This window comes from Garra rufa, chromosome 19 (assembly GCF_049309525.1).
Source record: "Garra rufa chromosome 19, GarRuf1.0, whole genome shotgun sequence".
NCBI classification, from domain to species: Eukaryota; Metazoa; Chordata; class Actinopteri; order Cypriniformes; family Cyprinidae; genus Garra; species Garra rufa.
Window position 1 is genome coordinate 7965276 of NC_133379.1, and position 19264 is coordinate 7984539.

A 19264-nucleotide genomic window follows, 5' to 3' on the forward strand; every position below is an offset into this window, starting at 1 on the left:
CAGCGATAATAAATATCTACAAACTACGTTACCCAAAATGCAACAGCGTAAAATGGCCAAGCAACGTCCTCATTACATTATCAATACGGCCTAAAAAGAACGTAATAATAATCACTTTAAGAAATTATTCTCAGGAAAAAAAAAAACAGACCGTGTAAATAGCATTGTATTGGGGTTAACGGTGAACGAACGCCCATCTGGCTCTGAACAAATCTAAAATCCTCTCCAAATCCCAAATCCTGCCTTCTCAGAGATGCCCAGGTAATGAGGAAAACAGAAATGAGATGTCCTTACAACTATGCTCCCATAATGTAGAATGTATTAATCTATTTTTAAGTGTTGAATCCTCACTTCCCCTGAAATACAGTTGAGGTAAAAAGTTTACATACACCTTGCAGAATCTGCAAAATGTTAATTATTCTACCAAAATAAGAGGGCTCATACAAAATGCATGTTATTTTTTTATTTAGTACTGACCTGAATAAGATATTTCACATAAAATACTGTTTACATATAGTACACAAGACAAAATATTTGTTAATTTTATAAAAAATCACCCAGTTCAAAAGTTTCTTAATACTGAGTTGTTACCTGAATGATCCACAGCTGTTTTTTTGTTTAGCCATAGTTGTTCATGAGTCCCTTGTTTGTCCGGAACAGTTCAACTGCCTGCTGATCAGGTCCTTCAGGTCCCACTAATTCTGTTCGTGTATTTAAACCCTTTCCAACAATGACTGTATGCTTCTGAGATCTCATATGCAGCTATTACAGAAGGTTCAAACGCTCACTGGTGCTTCAGAAGGAAACACGATGCATTAAGAGCATTAAGAATTTAAAGATCACGGTATATATTTATCTTATTTTATTTTCTGGGAAACATGCAAGTACCTTCTGTAGCTTCTGAAGGGCAGTACTAAATGAAAAAAAAAAATGTTATTCAGGCAAAATAATACACATTCTGTTCAAAAGTTTACAACCCCTGCTCTTAATGCATAGTTTTTCCTTCTGGAGCATCAGTAAGAGTTTGAACCTTCTGTAATAGAAGCAGATGAGTCCCTCAGTTGTCCTCAGTGTGAAAAGGTGGATCTCAAAATCATACAGTCATTGTTGGAAAGGGTTCAAATACACAAAAATGCTGAAAAACCACAGAATTTATGGGACCTAAAGGATTTTTCTCGAAGAACAGCGGGCAGTTTAACTGTTCAGGACAAACAAGGGACTCATTAACAACTATCACTAAACAAAAACAAAACAAAACAAAAAAACAGCTCTGGATCATTCAGGTAACAACACAGTATTAAGTGTATGTAAACTTTTGAACAAGGTCATTTTTATAAATTCAACTATTATTTTCTCTTTTGGACTATATGTAAATGTATTTTAAGTGAAATATCTTATTCAGGTCAGTATTAAATAATAATAATAAAAATAACATGCATTTTGTATGATCCCTCTTATTTTGCTAAAATAAATACCATTTTGCAGATTCTGCCAGGTGTATGTAAACTTTTGACCTCAACTGTAACTTATATAGTTTGTGTACTATTTCAATGTTACCTTATTATATGAACACTATGTAACAAATGCCTTTTTAAATTTAATGTTGAAAAAACAACTAGCACACATTACATAGGATTACAAGTTTTAGCATCTCAGACACATATACAGTACTGAATACTTTGTTTTACTGTTACGAATGAGAAGGAGCAGAGGGGAGGAGATGAACTGGGATGTGGACCGTCCACACGTCTTTATGGCCTCTAGAATACATCGGTTCATTAAGCCACCGGGGGTTTGAGAGTCTTGTAAGGTATTTCATTTCGAGTTCAGGCAAGCAAGCTGCTGTTTCCAGGTCTCTCATCTCTTCAGAGGGAACATCCTCAGGACAACACCACGTCTCCCCAACATCCACAAGACCTGCATGTATACAATGGTAAATACACACACACACACACACACACACACACACACACACACACACACACACACACACACACACACACACACACACACACACACACACACACACACCTTAAGTGGCACATAAAAACATATGCAAATAATATCGTCAGAAAGCAGAGAAAATACTTGATGAGCCAAATAGAGCCATAGATTGATAATATTATGCTTTTTTGATAATCTGATTCTATCTATCTATCTATCTATCTATCTATCTATCTATCTATCTATCTATCTATCAATCATTATTTGCAATTTATTGATATTTATAATAAAGACAAACTTTGATGTTGGCTTGAGAAAGTACATAAGCAATTGTTTCAGCACTTTATTTGTCTTTATCTATCTATCTATACACATGATCTGAATTTATCTGAATAATATCTACACCATTGTGGAAATTTGTATTTGTTTATTATTTAGTTTATATCAATATATATTTATATGCACATCTGCTTACAAAGCCTTTTTTTATACAAAATACAGCAAAAGCAGTAATATTGTGAAATATTTTTCACTGGTTAAATAACTGTTTTGTATTTGAATATATTTAAAATGTAATTTATTCTTGCGATGGAAAACTGAATTTTCAGCATCATTACTCTAGTCTTCAGTGTCCTTCAGAAATTGCAGATTTGCTGTTCAAAAAACATTTATTATTATTATTATTATTATTATTATCGATATTTATATCAATTGAGTAAATTTTTTTCCAGGATTCTTTGATGAATAGGAAGATACAAAAGATTATCATTTATCTGAAATAAACAGCTTTTACCATTCAAAAACTTAGAGTCAGTATATATATTTTTGGAATTATAGAAAAAAAAACACTTTAATTTAGCAAGGATGCTTTAAATTGCTTAAAAGTGATGATAAATGCTGTTCTTCTGAATCTTCTATTTATCAAATAAACATGAGAAAAAAAAATGCAGATGAAGATAATCTTTCGTTTAACCTTGTAAGTATAAAGAAAATATGGAGGATCGTTTGATTTTTGTCAACCATGTGTATTACATATATTTCTCCAATAAAAAAAATACAAAAAATCTATTCAGCTGTTTTCAAAATTATAATACTAATAAATGTTTTTTTTTTGTGCAGCAAAGAGAATGACTTTCATGAAGGATTTCTGAAGGATCATGTGACACCGAAGACCGGAGTGATGATTCAAAAAATTCAGCTTTGAAATCACAGAAATAAATTACATTTTAAAATATATTCAAATAGAAACTAGTTATTATATTAATAGTTATTTTAAATAGTAAAAATATTTCAAGTTATTGCTGTACTTTGGGTCAAATAAATGCAGGCTTGGTGAGCAGTTGAGACTTTAAAAAAAAAACATCAAAAACCTTACTGTTCATAAACTTTTGACTGGTATTGTAATCCAATCTTATATTATACCAGCATTAAAACAAATTAATGTTAATTTCACCTGCTATAACACCACGTCCGAACCTTTCTCCAGACTCGAGCAGTTCCTCCGTTTGCACGGTTGTCATTCCAAACCTTTCAGTGAGGATGAGTCTCCAGTCCTCACCTTCCCAGCTCTTCTGAGCGATGTGAACCGCTAGAGTGCAGTTCTGCATCTCTGCCAGCAGGGGCCTCCAGCGGCTCTCAATCGTTTTCACCCCGTTCAACACAAGAGTAGCGTACGGCTGGCGAAACGACAAGCAAGCCACCTCTAAACTCATACTGAGAACATTTATCTCTTCATCTACAAAACAGTATAATACCCACTAGCATTCCACTAGATACTATAAAGCGAACACTGCTGTAAATACTGTTCCCCGCTTATAAGTCTAAACGCGTCTTGGTCTTGTCGAACGATTGGGTAAAGCGTTTCCTGTTTTTCAACTGTCTCTCGAAAAAAGACAAGACACTGTTATGGAGTTGAGAACTGATAAAGAAACAGCGCCCGCTAGTGCTGTGATTTAAAACAACCACTGCTGGCAACATATAAATAAAACCTAGCAGTAAAAGATTAACTTAGTTCACCCTTGTCATCCAAGAAGTTCATGTCTTTATTTCTTCAGTCGTAAAGAAATTATGTTTTTTGAAGAAAACATTTCAGGATTTCTCTCTATATAATGGATATGTATGGTGCCCCCAAGTTTGAACGTCCAAAATGCAGTTTAAACGCAGCTTTAAAGGGCTCTAAACGATCCCAGCCGAGGAAGAAGTGTCTTATCTAGCGAAACGATTGGTTATTTTAGAAACAAATTGACAATTTATTTACGTCAAATGCTTGTCTTGTATCGTCTCTGCAATGCGCAGTCTGTGTAATCCGGGTCAACACAGTTAGGGTATGTCAAAAAACTCCCAACTTGTTTTCTTCTCCAATTTAAAAATCACCCTACAGCGTTGTAGTACGATTTTGAAGTTGAAGACGAAAACGTGATGGGAGTTTTTTGACATACCCTAACTGTGTTGACCCGGATTACACAGACTACACATGTGCATCGCAAAGACAAGACAAAATGAGCATTTGATGTTAAAAAGTATATAAATTGTCAGTTTCACTAGATAAGACACTTCTTCCTCGGCTGGGATCGTTTAGAGCCCTTTGAAGCTGCGTTTAAACTGCATTTTGGAAGTACAAACTTGAGGGCACCTTACATATCCATTCTATGGAGAGAAATCCTGAAATGTTTTCCTCAGAAAACATAATTTCTTTATGACTGAAGAGAGAAAGACATGAACATCTTGGATGGCAAGGGGCTGAGTACATTATCTGTAAATTTTTGTTCTGGAAGTGAACTGATCCTTTAAAGTCACAAGACTACAACAGGAAATATACTATTCATCAAATTATCCTTGTTGTTTACATTTATTCAATTTATTTCACAGTTTTGTGTTCTTGTGGTGTTTTACAGTACAATGGTTTACAAAATTCTATCGACTCATTTACTGGCCAATGGAAGATCATTCTGAACCACTGCGCCAAAACATGTTTATGAAACAAGGAATAGGCCTACAACAGACTGTCTAGTATTAAATAGAACATCTCATTTGTTTAGTCAGCCTGTTCCACGAGTTATTTCAAACCTAGTATAGATCTAATGCAGATCCGCCGGTCGCTTTCTCTCATGGTTGATCCTTGTGCCTCCAAATTAGCTCCAATTCCGCCTCCCGTCCTCAAAGCCTCTGGAGAACTGTGTGTACGTGACTCCATCATGCCTTCCTCTGTTCCTGGAGCTTTTTGGGCCTGATGACTCTACCCCTTCAGTAGAGAAGGGAGGGCTATCAACCGTTGTAGTGTTTCCAGCTATTGCTGAGCATTCTCAGCATCTCAGTCCCATCAGTAGCTGCTTTCATGCCCCGTGAGGATGTACAGGTTGCTCATGGCAGACGGATCATCCGTAGGAGTACTTTGCAAGATAATATCCCTGTAGTAACATTATATTATTAGTATATGATTCCATTTGTCTATTATAACAAAATTGGCTAAACTACAATTGGAAAACGTACCTTGTTGTTCCCAAAACCTCAAAAACCCGACTTTTGTCTGTGATCTCCTGGGTAACCTGAGGTAAACAGCATAATATTCCATCATTTCTTCCTTCCTTATACATAAGTGAAACGATCATTGTTGTAAACGTCAGGTTTACCTCATTAGTTTGTAAACTGCGTCCTTTCAGACCATGTTTCCAGAAGGCAAGAACACTGTCCTGTAGACAGACTACAAAGACAACCACATTACCATTAGATGCAACAGAAAGAGGTCTGAATCCAAATGCTGATTCTCAACAGTAGAGCTGTCAGTCAATAAATGAGGGGGGAAAAATAACTGGCTTTACTTGTTTGAAAAAATAACTTGGATATTTTCTTGTAAATTAAAAATAATGCATTACATCACTTGTTACTTAAAGTCGTCATCGGATGCCCGTTTTCCACAAGTTCATATGATTCTTTAGGGTCTTAATGAAAAGTCTATAATATACTTTGGTTAAAAATTCTCAATAGTAGTTAAAAAAACACCCTTTTACCTTGTCAAAATCAGCTCTGCAAAAAATCAACTAATTTTATAGCATGGTCCTTTAAATGCAAAAGAGCTCTGCTCGCCCCGCCCCTCCCTGATGTGGGATTATGAGCCGTAATGTTTATTTTAGCCCCATTTAGCCGCATTTAGCCACATTTAGCCGCGTTTAGCGGCAAAACTGGCCAACAAGCACATTATTAAGAAGGGCTGTTTTCAAAGATGCATAAAAAAACCTCACTTCTGCTGTGGGTGAAGCTGCATCAGCAACGATTTGCACGAATAGACACATATGTAGATCGGTATTGGCGCTCTCCTTTTTAAAAACGAAAGTAACGTTATCCTCTGCATCTTCAGCAGCTCAGATGTTCGAAGTAAATGACTACTGCCATGTTCATTACCAAACAACAGAACACCTCAATCGCTCAATCAGAGACATTCTTGTCTTCCCCCGCACCTGAATCGACACAATGGGGATCTAAGTCGGACTGTTTCAGCTCGGTGAGGGCGGGTCTAAGGTAAGGCGCTCATGTCTATAAACTATCGTGGGAGGGGCCTCTGTCAGTGTGTCGTCACACCGACAAGAAGCTGAGAATGATCTGATTTTAAAAAGGGTATATTACTTTTAAAGGTTAAAAAAATACCACTGGGTGGATTTTTATCATTGTAGGGTGGTTGTGTACACAAACTGCCAACACACATGTAAAAGTGAGTTTTGCATCCGACGACCCCTTTAAAATAAGACCGCTGGCTTAATGCATTACATCCTTAACAGGACTTACCCAGCGTCTGAATAGGAAACTCAAAAGCAAGTTCAGAGGTCTTCTGATGACTCGGACATCCCTGCATATTCACAACCTTCACTGTGTCTGAAACAAAACGGTTTGTTTTTTAAATGTTGAACCTCTTTGGTAATATTAGAATTGTTGTATTAACAATATGCAAGCTGCCATTATCAAGTATGTCAGTCACTTTGCAAAAAACAAACAAAAATTTAGTCCAAAAGCATGGCTGATGAAGCCTACTAAAATGCAGTTTAAATGCCCTTTATAAAAGTGCTTCTATATAAACAGAAAATATTGCTCTATAGTAAGCTTTTCAAGTTTTTTTAAAAGAAATCTCTTCTGCTCACAAAGCCTGCATTTATTTGTTCCAAAGTACAGCAAAAACAGTAACATTTTAAAATATTTTTACTATTTAAAATAACTGCTTTCGATTTGAATATATTTTCAAATGTAATTTATTCCTGTGATCACAGCTACATTTTCAGCATCATAACTCCAGTCTTTAGTGTCCTTCAGAAATCATTCTAATATGCTGATATGATGCTCAAGAAACATTTTCTTGTTATTATCAATATTTACAGTTAAGTACTTTTTTTCAGGATTCTTTGATGAATAGAAAGATCCAAAGATCAGCATTTATCTGAAGTAAAAAGCTTTAATAACATTATACACAATACCAAATTATATACAAAACTGAAATGACAGAAATTAATACTTTTATTATTTAGATTTTATTTTAATACTGTTACAAAAGATTTCTATTTCAGATAAATGCTGTTCTTCTGAACTTTCTATTCATGAAAAAATTCTACTCAGCTGTTTCAACATAATAATAATAAATGTTTTTTAAGCAGAATATTATGATTTTTGAAGGATCATGTGACTGGAGTAATGTATGTAAGGTGTATGTAAACTTTTGACCTCAACTGTATATCGTCAGGAGCCACAGATATAAATTGTGTTCCTTTATATGCTCTATTTTTTATGCATTTTATGAATCATCAAGGACCACAGTTTCATCTAAAAATCCTTTTTACTGTTTTTCTGAAGAAAAAAGTCACCTACATTATGGATGGCCTGAGGCTGAATAAATTAAAAGCAGATCTTAATTTTTTAATGGACTATACCTTTAATTATCATTATTAAAAAACTTTTTTGTCACTATCGCACACCCCTATTGAGCATACATCCAAAATTGCTTCAAATGTCTTTTCTTACTTTTCAGTGCAATGAGAACTGTGTCCCTGTCGAGCTGAATCACTTGCTTGACCTCCAAAGACTCACCATCTGTGAAGTCACATAACTCAGTGAAGCAAAACACACTATTGATCAGTCTGTGTCATTATGGCAATGCAAATCATGTAATTCACTTGAAAATTCTCCATATAAATAGTTTATTTTGTAAAAAAAAGCAGTGTTTCGTGTGTAATTGTTGATGTATTCACACATGCGCAGCACCTGGAATACTTTGTGGTGTGTCATCCAGGTGAATGATGTCAAAATGCAGCTGTCCAGTGTTTTCTTTTTGACGGGGATGGCTTCTAACCCCCACACAGACCTCTGGCAGCTCTTCTGTTTCCTTTACAAGCAACTCAAAGATGGGCAGAGCCTCTGGCAGATTCAGAGCAATGTGCTGAAAGAGAGAGAGAGTGGAAAGTTACGCAACAGTGCAGATATTTTTAACATTTCCATCACTCTTATCTCTCATTTCTCACCTTGAGTTGCATGAACTTCTGTAGAGGTTCATACCACATTAGAAGGACCAAACCAGTGGGAACAGCAGCACAAAGGAAAACGCTGTCAGTGTAGGGGTTTCGAACTAGAAGCAGAGAAATAAACATTCAAATGTGCACGAAATGCCTGGAGAATGATTCAGACTCCTACGGAGGTCACTGGTCCTCACCCACACTGCATCTTCTACAGCCTTTGGTGTCTGGGATCTTTACTGACATGGCATACTTCCTGAAGAGAGATGAGAATTATTGCCATTTAGGAGACCTTTTAATCTAAAGGAACTGATTAAAGGATTAGTTCACTCCAGAATTCAAATTTCCTGATAATTTACTCACCCCCATGTCATCCAAGATGTTCATGTCTTTCTTTCTTCAGTCAAAAAGAAATTACGTTTTTTGAGGAAAGCATTCTCCATATAGTGGACTTAAATGGAGATCAATGGGTTGAAGGTGCAAGTTGCAGTTTCAATGCAGCTTCAAAGGGCTCTACACGAAGTTGGAGGAGAAAATAAGAGATTTTTTTTGCCTAACCTACCTTTTTACCACAGACAAAGAACTAACAATACATGACCTTTCCAACATGATTACATAACGTGTGAAGTCGTAGACGCCAATCGGAAAGCTAGTGCAAGATGAGCATTCATGGTTAAAAGGTATATACATTTGTATTTTCTTTTAGAAAGTAGCTGATCGTTTAGTTAGATATGACCCTTATTCCTCGGCTGGGATCGTGTAGAGACCTTTGAAGCTGCATTGAAACTGCAATTTGGACCTTCAACCCGCTGGCCACCTTTGAAGTCCACTATATGGAGAAAAATCCTGGAGTGTTTTCCCCAGAAACCTTCATTTCTTTTCAACTGCGGAAAGAAAGACATGAACATCTTGGATGACATGGGGGTGAGTAAATTATTAGGAAATTTTAATTAAGGAATGAACTAATCCTTTAAAGACTAAGCTATGGATAGATTAAAATTAAGTAAATAAGATATAAGAAAACATACATTATTATAAGTTATTATAAATTATAATTTATTCCTATAAGGGCATTACTCCAGTCTTTAGTGTCACACGATCCTTCAGAAATCATTCTAATATGCTGATTTGCTGTGCAAGAAACTTTTATTATTCACTATAATTTATTCAGGTATCTTTAATGAATAAAAAGTTCAAAAGAACATTTATTTCTAATAGAATTATTTTACATTAAAATGGTTTTACTGCCCCATTTAGCTCATTTTATTGCATACTTGCTGAATAAACTAAATTAAATACTGACCCCACATTTTTAAACAGTAGTTACTGAATAGGTTGCACATCACCTTAAAAAAATATTTTTATGAATACTGTGTATAAACCTGAATAAATGTCAGATCTCAAGTAGAGATGCAGAAAAATCTCAGTCACTGCACTGAGCACTGATGCACTGCATTTTTGACTAAAAAATAATCTAAAAATGTAATGTTTGGTTTAAATGTGTAAAATGTGATTATTAAATTATTTGACAGTAGTTTGTTTATAAACTGTGTTAGAGTCTGCATTATTGTAAGATCAGACCCAATTGATAGAAGAAGTAAAATTATCAAAATTTAGTTTTTTTTGTGTGTACTTTTGTTTTAACCCAGTGAGTCTGTCTCAAACAAGAATTATAGCTCATGTAATAAGTTTAATTGTACAAACCTTGCGTTTATCTTTGTGCTCAAGCGATGTGCGTTAATCGCGAGATGTCCCTGTCTACGCTGCATATTCCTACGGTACTCAAAGAGTGCCGGCAGACTATGAGACGTCAACTGTGATGACTTTCCTGTAAAAAGAGGACAACAGGATATCAGAGTGTTAATCAAGACATCAGATCTTTGTGGTACATTAAATGAGGACGTGTTAATAACATTGCACATGCCTGAGACGGACATGAGGACATTGTTCATCACGTACAAGTAACTGCATCTCTGAGGAAGCAACTGGAAAAGAAAGAAAATTTTACACACACTGACGTTTCCTTAGATTAAAAAATAGAAAGGCAGTGGTAGCCTTATATCAAGTTACATTGCAAGATATAAATTCTTATTGTGATATATAAGTTTGTACAGTGAGGGGAAATAATTATTTGATCCCCTGCTGATTTTGTATGTTTACCCACTAACAAATTATTAGCCTATAATTTTAAATGGTAGGTTTATTTTAACAAAAAAAAAAAAAAACCTCCAGAAAAACACATTTCAAAAAAGTTATAAATTGATTTGCATTTTATTGAGTGAATAAGTATTTGATCCCCTATCAATCAGCAAGATTTCTGGCTCCCATGTGTCACGAGCTGAGATTAAAAAACATTCTCTTAAAGGGAGTGCTCCTAATCTCAGTTGTTACCTGCATAAAAGACACCCGTTTACAGAAGCAATCAATTAATCAGATTCCAAACTCTCCACCATGGCCAAGACCAAAGAGCTGTCCAAGGATGTCAGGGACAAGATTGTAGACCTACACAAGGCTGGAATGGGCTACAAGACCATTGCCAAGCAGCTTGATGAGAAGGTGACAACCATTGGTAGCGATTATTCACAAATGGAAGAAACAATGGGCTCCATGTAAGATCTCACCTCGTGGAGTTTCAGTTATCATGAGAACGGTGAGGAATCAGCCCAGAACTACACAGGAGGATCTTGTCAATAATCTCAAGGCAGCTGGGACCATAGTCACCAAGAAAACAATTGGTAACACACTACGCCGTGAAGGACTGAAATCCTGCAGCGCCTGCAAGGTCCCCCTGCTCAAGAAAAAAAAACATGGACAGGCCCAATGAACATCTGAATGATTCAGAGAAGAACACGGTGAAAGTCTTGTGGTCAGACGGGACCAAAATCAAGCTCTTTGGCACCAACTCAACTCGCCGTGTTTGGAGGAGGAGGAATGCTGCCTATGACCTCAAGAACACCATCTCCAACATTAAACATGGAGGTGGAAACATTATGCTTTGGGGGGTGTTTTTCTGTTAAGGGGACAGGACAACTACACCGCATTAAAGAGACGATGAACGGGACGAGAACCTTGGGTGAGAACCTCCATCCCTCAGCCAGGGCATTGAACATGGTTGTGGATGGGTTTTTTAGTATGACAATGACCCAAAATACATGGCCAAGGGAACAAAGGAGTGGCTCAAGAAGAAGCACATTAAGGTCCTGAAGTGGTCTAGCAAGTCTCCAGATCTTAATCCCACAGAAAATCTGTGGAGGGAGCTGAAGGCTTGAGTTGCCAAACGTCAGCCTCGAAAACTTAATGACTTGGAGAGGATCTGCAAAGAGGAGTGGGACAAAATCCCTCCTGAGATGTGTGCAAACCTGGTGGCCAACTACAAGAAACGTCTGACCTCTGTGATTGTCAACAAGGGTTTTAAGTCATGTTTTGTGAAAGGGTCTAATACTTATTTCACTCATTAAAATGCAAATCAATGTAATGCGTTGTTCTGCATTTTTTTTATGTTATTCTGTCTCTCACTGTTCAAATAAACCTACCATTAAATTATAGACTGATCATTTCTTTGTCAGTGGGCAAACATAAAAAATCAGCAGGGGATCAAATAATTGTTTTCCTCACTGTATGTTGTTATAATGCCTTTTTTATCTAACAGTGTGACTATATTTCTTACTTGGAAATTATTTATTTTATTATTTTCACTCTGAAACAATTAAAGGGTCCACAAGTTAATAGAGAAAGACAATATGGCTACCTTTTCCATGGTGTCTTCATGGAGCTCATTGAGGTTAAGAGTGTAGATGCCCTCCTCAGCACCCAGCATAAGGTATTGATCTATAGGAAATATCAGCATATCTGTCTTGTTATATCCAAAGTTGAAACAGACACTGTTGCAAGTCTTTTTTACACCATGTCTTCACTGTGTTCAGAAATTGTGATGAAGCTAAATGTTTGAATTAATCTTAAAGATTTCTAAAAAATTCTTTGTTAATCAATCTATTCTTTTGTCAATATTTTTCTGCTCATTTTTAATATATGAGATTTAAATGTCAGAACTGCGACAGTTGTATGTATATGTGATTAGAAAGAAAATACAGTTTAAATAGTCATAGATAATAACTCTAAAATATATAACAAAGACAATGAATAGAAATGAATTAATACATATGAAAGTAAAATAATTTTTCCAGATAGATGGGGAAGATGAAGTGGCTGAAGTAGTTGACAGGTTAGTTCACCCAAAATGAAACCTGAGAGATTTCTGTTCCTCCACTGAAGTCCCACCAAAACTTTAATGCTTCAAAATGTTTATTAAGATTTTGTAAAAGTAATCTATATTAATAGAGTGGTCATATACAAGTCTTGTGAAGTGATATGATCACTTTATATGGTATATATAACAGATAACAGATTTAATGTAGGCTTTTATTCACATTTATCAACACACATACACACATCACATCAAATATGGTAAGGGGAAGCTCAGAAAGTGTTGGCTTGACACGCAAGAACCAGTGAAATTCGTTCTTACGTGTCAAGCCCACACTTTTTGAGCTTCCCTTTACCATATTTGATTCGCTAGAAGTACATGGCTAAATTAGGCTAAATTAAATCTGTTCATCAATAGGGGTGGGAATCTTTAGGCATCATATGATTCGATACGATTATGATTCTAGGAATCACAATCTGATTCTAAAACTCTTGATCTACATTTTTTTCCCTTAATAATTAATGAGTTTACTGACTTTAAATATACATTTTTATAACAAGTTACTTATATGTGACCCTGGACCACAAAACCAGCCATGAGGGTACATTTCTTGAATTTGAGATTTATACATCATCTGAAAGCTTTCTGTTAGTGTATGGTTTGTACGGATAGGACAATATTTGGCAGAGACACACCTATTTAAAAATCTGGAATCCGAGGGTGCATATATATATTTGTAGGAAATTTACAAAATATCTTCATAGAACATGATCTTTTACTTTATATCATAATGATTTTTGGCATACAGGGAAAAATCAATCATTTTGACCCATACAATGTATTTTTGGCTGTTGCTAAAATATATATACCCGTGCTAAGACTGGTTTTGGTTTTAGTCCCTTTCAAACAATTGCAAAATAATAAACTAAACCAACTGTATCTTAAGAACGATCAACTATACTACATTTACCTAATTAGTTTCAAAAACATTCAAGCTAATATACATATATATAGGGTACAAAGAAACCCTATAAGCAATAAACAAAAAGTGCTTTCAGTATCAGATCGTGCTTTAAATATGTTAAAGTTTCTAGAGAAGTGCAGTAAGCGGATGTTCTTTTTTCTTCTCTATGTTTGTTACTGATGATAAAACAGACAGCGGCAAGTCTAATAGGCTATATTCACACTAATGCACAAATCTATTTTAACATACCCGCTATTTTGTCCTGCTACTGCCCTTGTGTTACGCTTTAACCACAAAACCATTTGCAAGTTTATATAGTTGTTTGATGGTTTTGTATGTGTTTGTGTGTAATTGGCAGCAAGCGGAATATGGCTCTAGTGCTAACAACTCTATCGGCTAAACTTAACAGCAAACGTTACCTCTAGTTTTTGGTAGAACCCATGTAACAGCACACTGAGTCTTTAACGGACAGCCGTTGAATACTTTAGAGAAGCAAGCCCCCATCTGAAAGACAATTTATGATTCATTACAGAACAATAAGGATGATGTTAGAACATGCAATAGAAATAGAATGGGTGTGATTCTATGTACTTACATGTACTTGTGGTGTAGGTGGCAGTCCATGGACAACACTCTGGAATCAGTGAAAACAGAATGAAGTGTGATTAAACAATGAAAGATTGTCATCATTCAACTTTTTAATATAAAGGGCCAAGAATCAAAAATTAATATTGCATTATATTATATTTATATATAACTACATATAATATAATGTATTTTTTTTTAAACAAATAACCAATTTTTTGATGATTTGTAAAGAAATTCCACTTGTATTTATGGGGTTCAAGTGCATAGCGCTGAAACCCTATTGTAATTGTTAGAACGGCCAAGGATCAGCAACCTCCACATAGACCAAACCGTAAGTCACTTGAAACTTGGAGGGATGGTAGTACTTACACCACCCTACAAGCCCACCAAGGCACGCCCCAATCGGCCTGACGGGGGCGCTACAGCGATCAAAAATATGAAATCGCTCATAATCCTCAATCACTCATTAAATCACTGGCTCACGCCGGACAAAACGCATGCCTCGGATTTGATGGTCACCCTGCCAAATTTTTGGGGTATTTTGCATTTTTTGAAAAACCTGCTTTTGCAAACTAGTCCTAGGTTTTTCACCCTATTGGAACCAAACCAGTGCAAGAAGATTCTCTGGAAAGTGAACATCAATAATTATCAAACAAAAGTTGAACTTTCGACCCTCAGTCTCAAAGGGAAGCCAAAACGTTTAAAAGGGGAAGGGCTGCTTTTACTAAAACGGCTATAACTTTTGAATGGAATGAAACAGGCCTGTCAGAAATTTGAAAGAAATAGGCCACTGGAGGGCGATATCACATTTTTCAAGGGTGTTAACTATTGTTTGTTGTGTGTTTTTTTTTCTTCACACATACAATAGACCTACTCATTCCAGACAACTTTGCCTCTAGAACCACTGCTGTCAAATTAAACCGTTTGTTAAAGGGGTCCTCTTTTACAAAGTTTATTTTGTTTTGGGGGTGCACTAGAACATGCTCTCATGCTTGGTGGTTCAAAAAACGCATTATTTTTCACATAATTTACATTATTACAATAGCTTTCTCCCCATCCTGGCACAAATGGCTTGATTAGTTCCGGGTTTGATGAAGGTCCACCTTCCGAAAAACGAAATGTGTTGTGATTGGTTAGCAGTCCCACTGCGTTGCAATTGGCAAACAGCGGCTAACATATTGTTTTTAACTAAAAACTAAAGTATATATTAGAAATTAATGAAATATTTTAGTGGCATGTTATTTTTTTCTCTTGTTATATGGCATGTTGGGCCAAATCACAGTTCATCTTGGGCAACTTTGGCCCACAGGCCTTGGTTTGGATGTCTCTGGTTTAGACCTTCCGACAGGCTGTCATCAAGGTCAAAGGTCAAATATGGTTTGACCACTGTAATCTACTCACAGAGTCGTCTGGCTTCCTCCTGAGAGTGCTCCATTCTGGGGAGAGAGGAGGGTCATGTGGGGGGAAATTACTCCTGGTTCCTCCTGGGTCTGGAGCAACAGAGCTCTCTGCTATCAAACCTGTTCAACACAACGGCTGCATCAGTGTTTGGATTTTAGGCTGGTATTATTGCTATTCCACTAGTCATTAGTACATACTCATAATTTGCTGTATATCTCACCTTCAGTTGGTGATGAACAAAGGGAACCTAGACTGGTGGAATGACTGAGGAAGGAGTCTGTGAAGAGGGAGGAGTTTGTGAGAAGTGACAGGTCAGACAGTGTTGAACCAACCATCAAAGCAGATTCATTGAGTAGGGCAGGGTTGGTGTCAGGGGTGGGGCTCTTTAAAGGTGTGGAGCCAATAAGAGGCGAGGAGAGGGGACAAGGAGTGGGAGCTTTTCTCTCTTGGTTGGTCACTGTTGTTGGTTGGGGAGAAGAGACCACTCTCTTCACTGTCCCGTATTTATCCTCTTCATCCGGTGAGTGCTGTGGATAAAAAGCACATCAATTCTGTAATTTTAGAAGACATTTGACTTTTTAAACTTTTTTTTAATTATTCCCCTACCTCAGCTGAAGAGCCTCTCTTTATAGTCAAACTCCTGCAAAAGAGGACGCAAAATGTTAGTCAATTCATCATTTTAGCTGTACAATAACCTTTTCATGTTATTTATTATAAAAGGGTGTTGGTAGGGTTGTAGATCCACTGTCAACTTTGCAGGGACAACAAACAATATTTTCTCTTTCAAAACTGATTGCAATACTAGCTATTTGTTCCCCCCCCCCCCCAATTGTTTTAGGTATATTTACATTTCGCTCCAAAATTAAAGCTGACAAAAACTTCTACACTACAAAAATAAATAAACATAAATAAATGCAATAAATTAATATTACATAAAAAAATTATAATATATTTATTTATTACATAAATAAATTAAATTAGATCTTTGTCTTGGTTTTCTATCCCAAAATAAAGAAAAATTCTTAAAATCTTATTAGGGTAAAATTCTCTAACAAGCAAAACTGTAAGGTATAAACAAGGTGGTAAGCAGATCGATATTTTGGGGACCAAAGGAGTAAAATATAAAAAAGGGTTTTTACATACAAGAATAGCATTTAATATTTTTAATTTAATTTAAGTATATTCTATAATTATAAGTGTATCACCAAAAAAATCTTGAATTTGTGTATTTTGTATTTTTTAATTATAAGGATGTTTTTCCATTTTTTTAGTAACATTTTTTTTACAGTGTACATTTATAATAATCTGTGTCAAAAGCATTATAAAAAAATGCAAGATCACCTTTCCATCAAGGCCTCTTCCACACACTCTAACAAACTCCTGCAAAATAAATAGTAAAAAAGTGACAATACCTTTAAAACCAGTCTTAAGTAGCATGGGTATATTTGTAGCAATAGCCAAAAATACACTGTTTGGTCAAAATTATCCATTCTTCTTTTATGCCAAAATTCATTAGAATATTAAGTAATGAAAGAAGATATTCCATGAAGATATTTAGTAAATTTCCTACCATAAATATATCAAAACTTGATTTCTGATTAGTAATATGCATGGCTAAGAATGTCATTTTTGGGCAACTTTAAAGGCAGTTTTCTCAATATTTATATCTTTTTGCACCCCCTTAGATTGCAGATTTTCAAATAGTTGTGTCTCAGCCAATATTGTCCTATCCTAACAAACCATACTTCTATGGAAAGTTTATTAATTTAGCTTTTAGATGATGTATAAATCTCAATTTAAAAAAAAATGGCTGGTTTTGTGATCCAGGGTCACAATTTAAAGATACATGCATACAATTAAACTTTGATCAGTGATTGGAGGATGTCAAACCCCTCACCCAAACAATATTTTTGACCTAGAAATGACCTAGAAACATTCAGACTCAACATTTACTACTGTCACCATTATTTTAGATTGGCAAGAGTGAAATATAACCCACGGTGAGTCCTTGTCCGCACCAATAGCGCTCCAATCATCATACGCCCCCTAAAGAAAAACAGTAAATCAATAAGAAATTCCATAAGTATTATTTTATTTCTTTCTTCTGTGGAACAAACATCTTCATGTTTGGTGAATTTGTGTTCTTTTTGCGACTGTATGGAAATAAATGAATAGTTTATTATTCTAAACTTCTCCTTAGAATCACACAGGTTCAGAAATTATATGAGGGTGAGCAAATTATCATTTCTTTTTTATTCAAATGTTTATTCTCACCAGATCCGGACAGGGATCCGTCTCCTTTCTCATGGGTGGTCCAAACTTCACATGGTCAACTGAAAAACAGAAAAAGCGATGATCATAAGCTCTTGTATTCAACTGTAGCATGCTTCCCCTTTCACATACAATGGTGTAGTAGGAGTATATTGTGCCACTCTCTATAGTATTGTCTGTGTGACATTCTAACATGCAGATTTGGATGCACACTCATGCATTCATGCAAACAGACATGAACCTAAAGACACACTCAGAAACACACACACAATACGTCCTTTCATAGCTCTAGAGTGGCTTCTCAATTACAATAGCGGCTGTTGTCCAGCTAACCTTGGCTGGTGGCCGTGGCTTGCTGTAATCTACCAAATCACAACAATGGTGCTTACTGACTAATGTCACATTCTTAGTCACTCCTGATTTGCCGTTTACTACTCGTGAGGTGAGGTCATAACGGTCATATTACTCTAGAGTTCTGTTGGAGAGGATATGATGAGTCAGAAATTTAAGAAGCATGTGTAACTTTAAAGGGGTCACTTAAAGAAAAAGCTTTTGAAATAAAAGAGTTTAATGTAAATTGCTCACTGCACTGACACTATCTGATAAGACCAATACTTCAACTGGATGCTGGATGATGACAATAGGGCTGCTTTATAGCGAAATCGAATTTGCTTCACTGATATTGAACTGAATCAACACTGAACAGACTTTAGCTGAATAATGACAGTAATGTCTTCTGTAGAGCTACTTTACAACAGAATTTGTTTCATATTTGACGATGAAAATGCTTATAAAAACTAAATCACATTTTTAGTGCACGAGTAGATCTCAGGTACAAATCTAAAATTATTTATTATTTAAAAATGTATTATAACCCTTTTAGTTAATAAAATAGTTGATTACTGAAGAAGAAGTTCACTTTCAGGACAAAAATTTATGCATAATTTACTCACCCCCTTGTCATCCAAGACGTTCATGTCATTCTTTCTTCAGTCGTAAAGAAATTATGCTTTTTGAGGCAAACATTTCAGGATTTCTCTCCATATAGTGGACTTCTATAATATCTGCGAGTTTGAACTTCCAAAATGCAGTATAATTGCAGCTTCAAATGTCTCTAAGAAGGGGCTCATCTAGCGAAACGATTGGTTATTTTATAAAAAAAAAATTACAATTTATATACTTTTTAGCCTTAAATGCTCATCTTGTCTAGCTCTGCCTGAACTCTGTGTATTCCGGTTCAAGACAGTTAGGGTATGACGAAAAACTCCCATCTCATTTTCTCCTCCAACTTCAAAATCATCCTACATTGATACAAAAGTACCGACCCAGTGTTCACAAAGTGAACGTGCAGCCCTTTACAAAAAAAGGGTAAAACAGCGATGTAGGGTGATTTTGAAGTTGAGA

At 35.7% G+C, this 19264-nt stretch overlaps 2 protein-coding genes across 2 annotated transcripts in view; both read right to left on the reverse strand.

Annotated features, from left to right (window-relative positions):
- Nucleotides 1–1630: 1630 nt before the first annotated feature.
- LOC141293124 (protein EOLA1) lies at nucleotides 1631–3812 on the reverse strand. Its single transcript, XM_073825177.1, has 2 exons — nucleotides 3398–3812; nucleotides 1631–1917 (listed from the first exon to the last, which is right to left on the reverse strand). Exons 1-2 carry the CDS (start codon nucleotides 3654–3656, stop codon nucleotides 1691–1693), a joined length of 486 nt encoding a protein of 161 aa, XP_073681278.1. The 5' UTR covers nucleotides 3657–3812; the 3' UTR covers nucleotides 1631–1690.
- Nucleotides 3813–4784: 972 nt separating this feature from the next.
- The window catches only part of map4k6 (mitogen-activated protein kinase kinase kinase kinase 6), a 33685-nt gene continuing 19205 nt past the window's right edge, over nucleotides 4785–19264 (reverse strand). Inside the window, exons 14-32 of the mRNA XM_073825157.1 lie at nucleotides 17864–17922; nucleotides 17589–17635; nucleotides 16931–16969; nucleotides 16196–16229; nucleotides 15810–16116; nucleotides 15590–15708; nucleotides 14196–14234; nucleotides 14020–14104; nucleotides 12181–12260; nucleotides 10357–10417; nucleotides 10137–10260; nucleotides 8630–8688; nucleotides 8442–8545; nucleotides 8185–8359; nucleotides 7945–8013; nucleotides 6724–6810; nucleotides 5574–5644; nucleotides 5434–5489; nucleotides 4785–5351 (exon numbers count right to left, since the gene is read on the reverse strand). Coding sequence (XP_073681258.1) covers nucleotides 5264–5351; nucleotides 5434–5489; nucleotides 5574–5644; nucleotides 6724–6810; nucleotides 7945–8013; nucleotides 8185–8359; nucleotides 8442–8545; nucleotides 8630–8688; nucleotides 10137–10260; nucleotides 10357–10417; nucleotides 12181–12260; nucleotides 14020–14104; nucleotides 14196–14234; nucleotides 15590–15708; nucleotides 15810–16116; nucleotides 16196–16229; nucleotides 16931–16969; nucleotides 17589–17635; nucleotides 17864–17922 — 1703 coding nt within the window. The 3' untranslated portion in view covers nucleotides 4785–5263. The remainder of the gene's footprint in view (nucleotides 5352–5433; nucleotides 5490–5573; nucleotides 5645–6723; nucleotides 6811–7944; nucleotides 8014–8184; nucleotides 8360–8441; nucleotides 8546–8629; nucleotides 8689–10136; nucleotides 10261–10356; nucleotides 10418–12180; nucleotides 12261–14019; nucleotides 14105–14195; nucleotides 14235–15589; nucleotides 15709–15809; nucleotides 16117–16195; nucleotides 16230–16930; nucleotides 16970–17588; nucleotides 17636–17863; nucleotides 17923–19264) is intronic.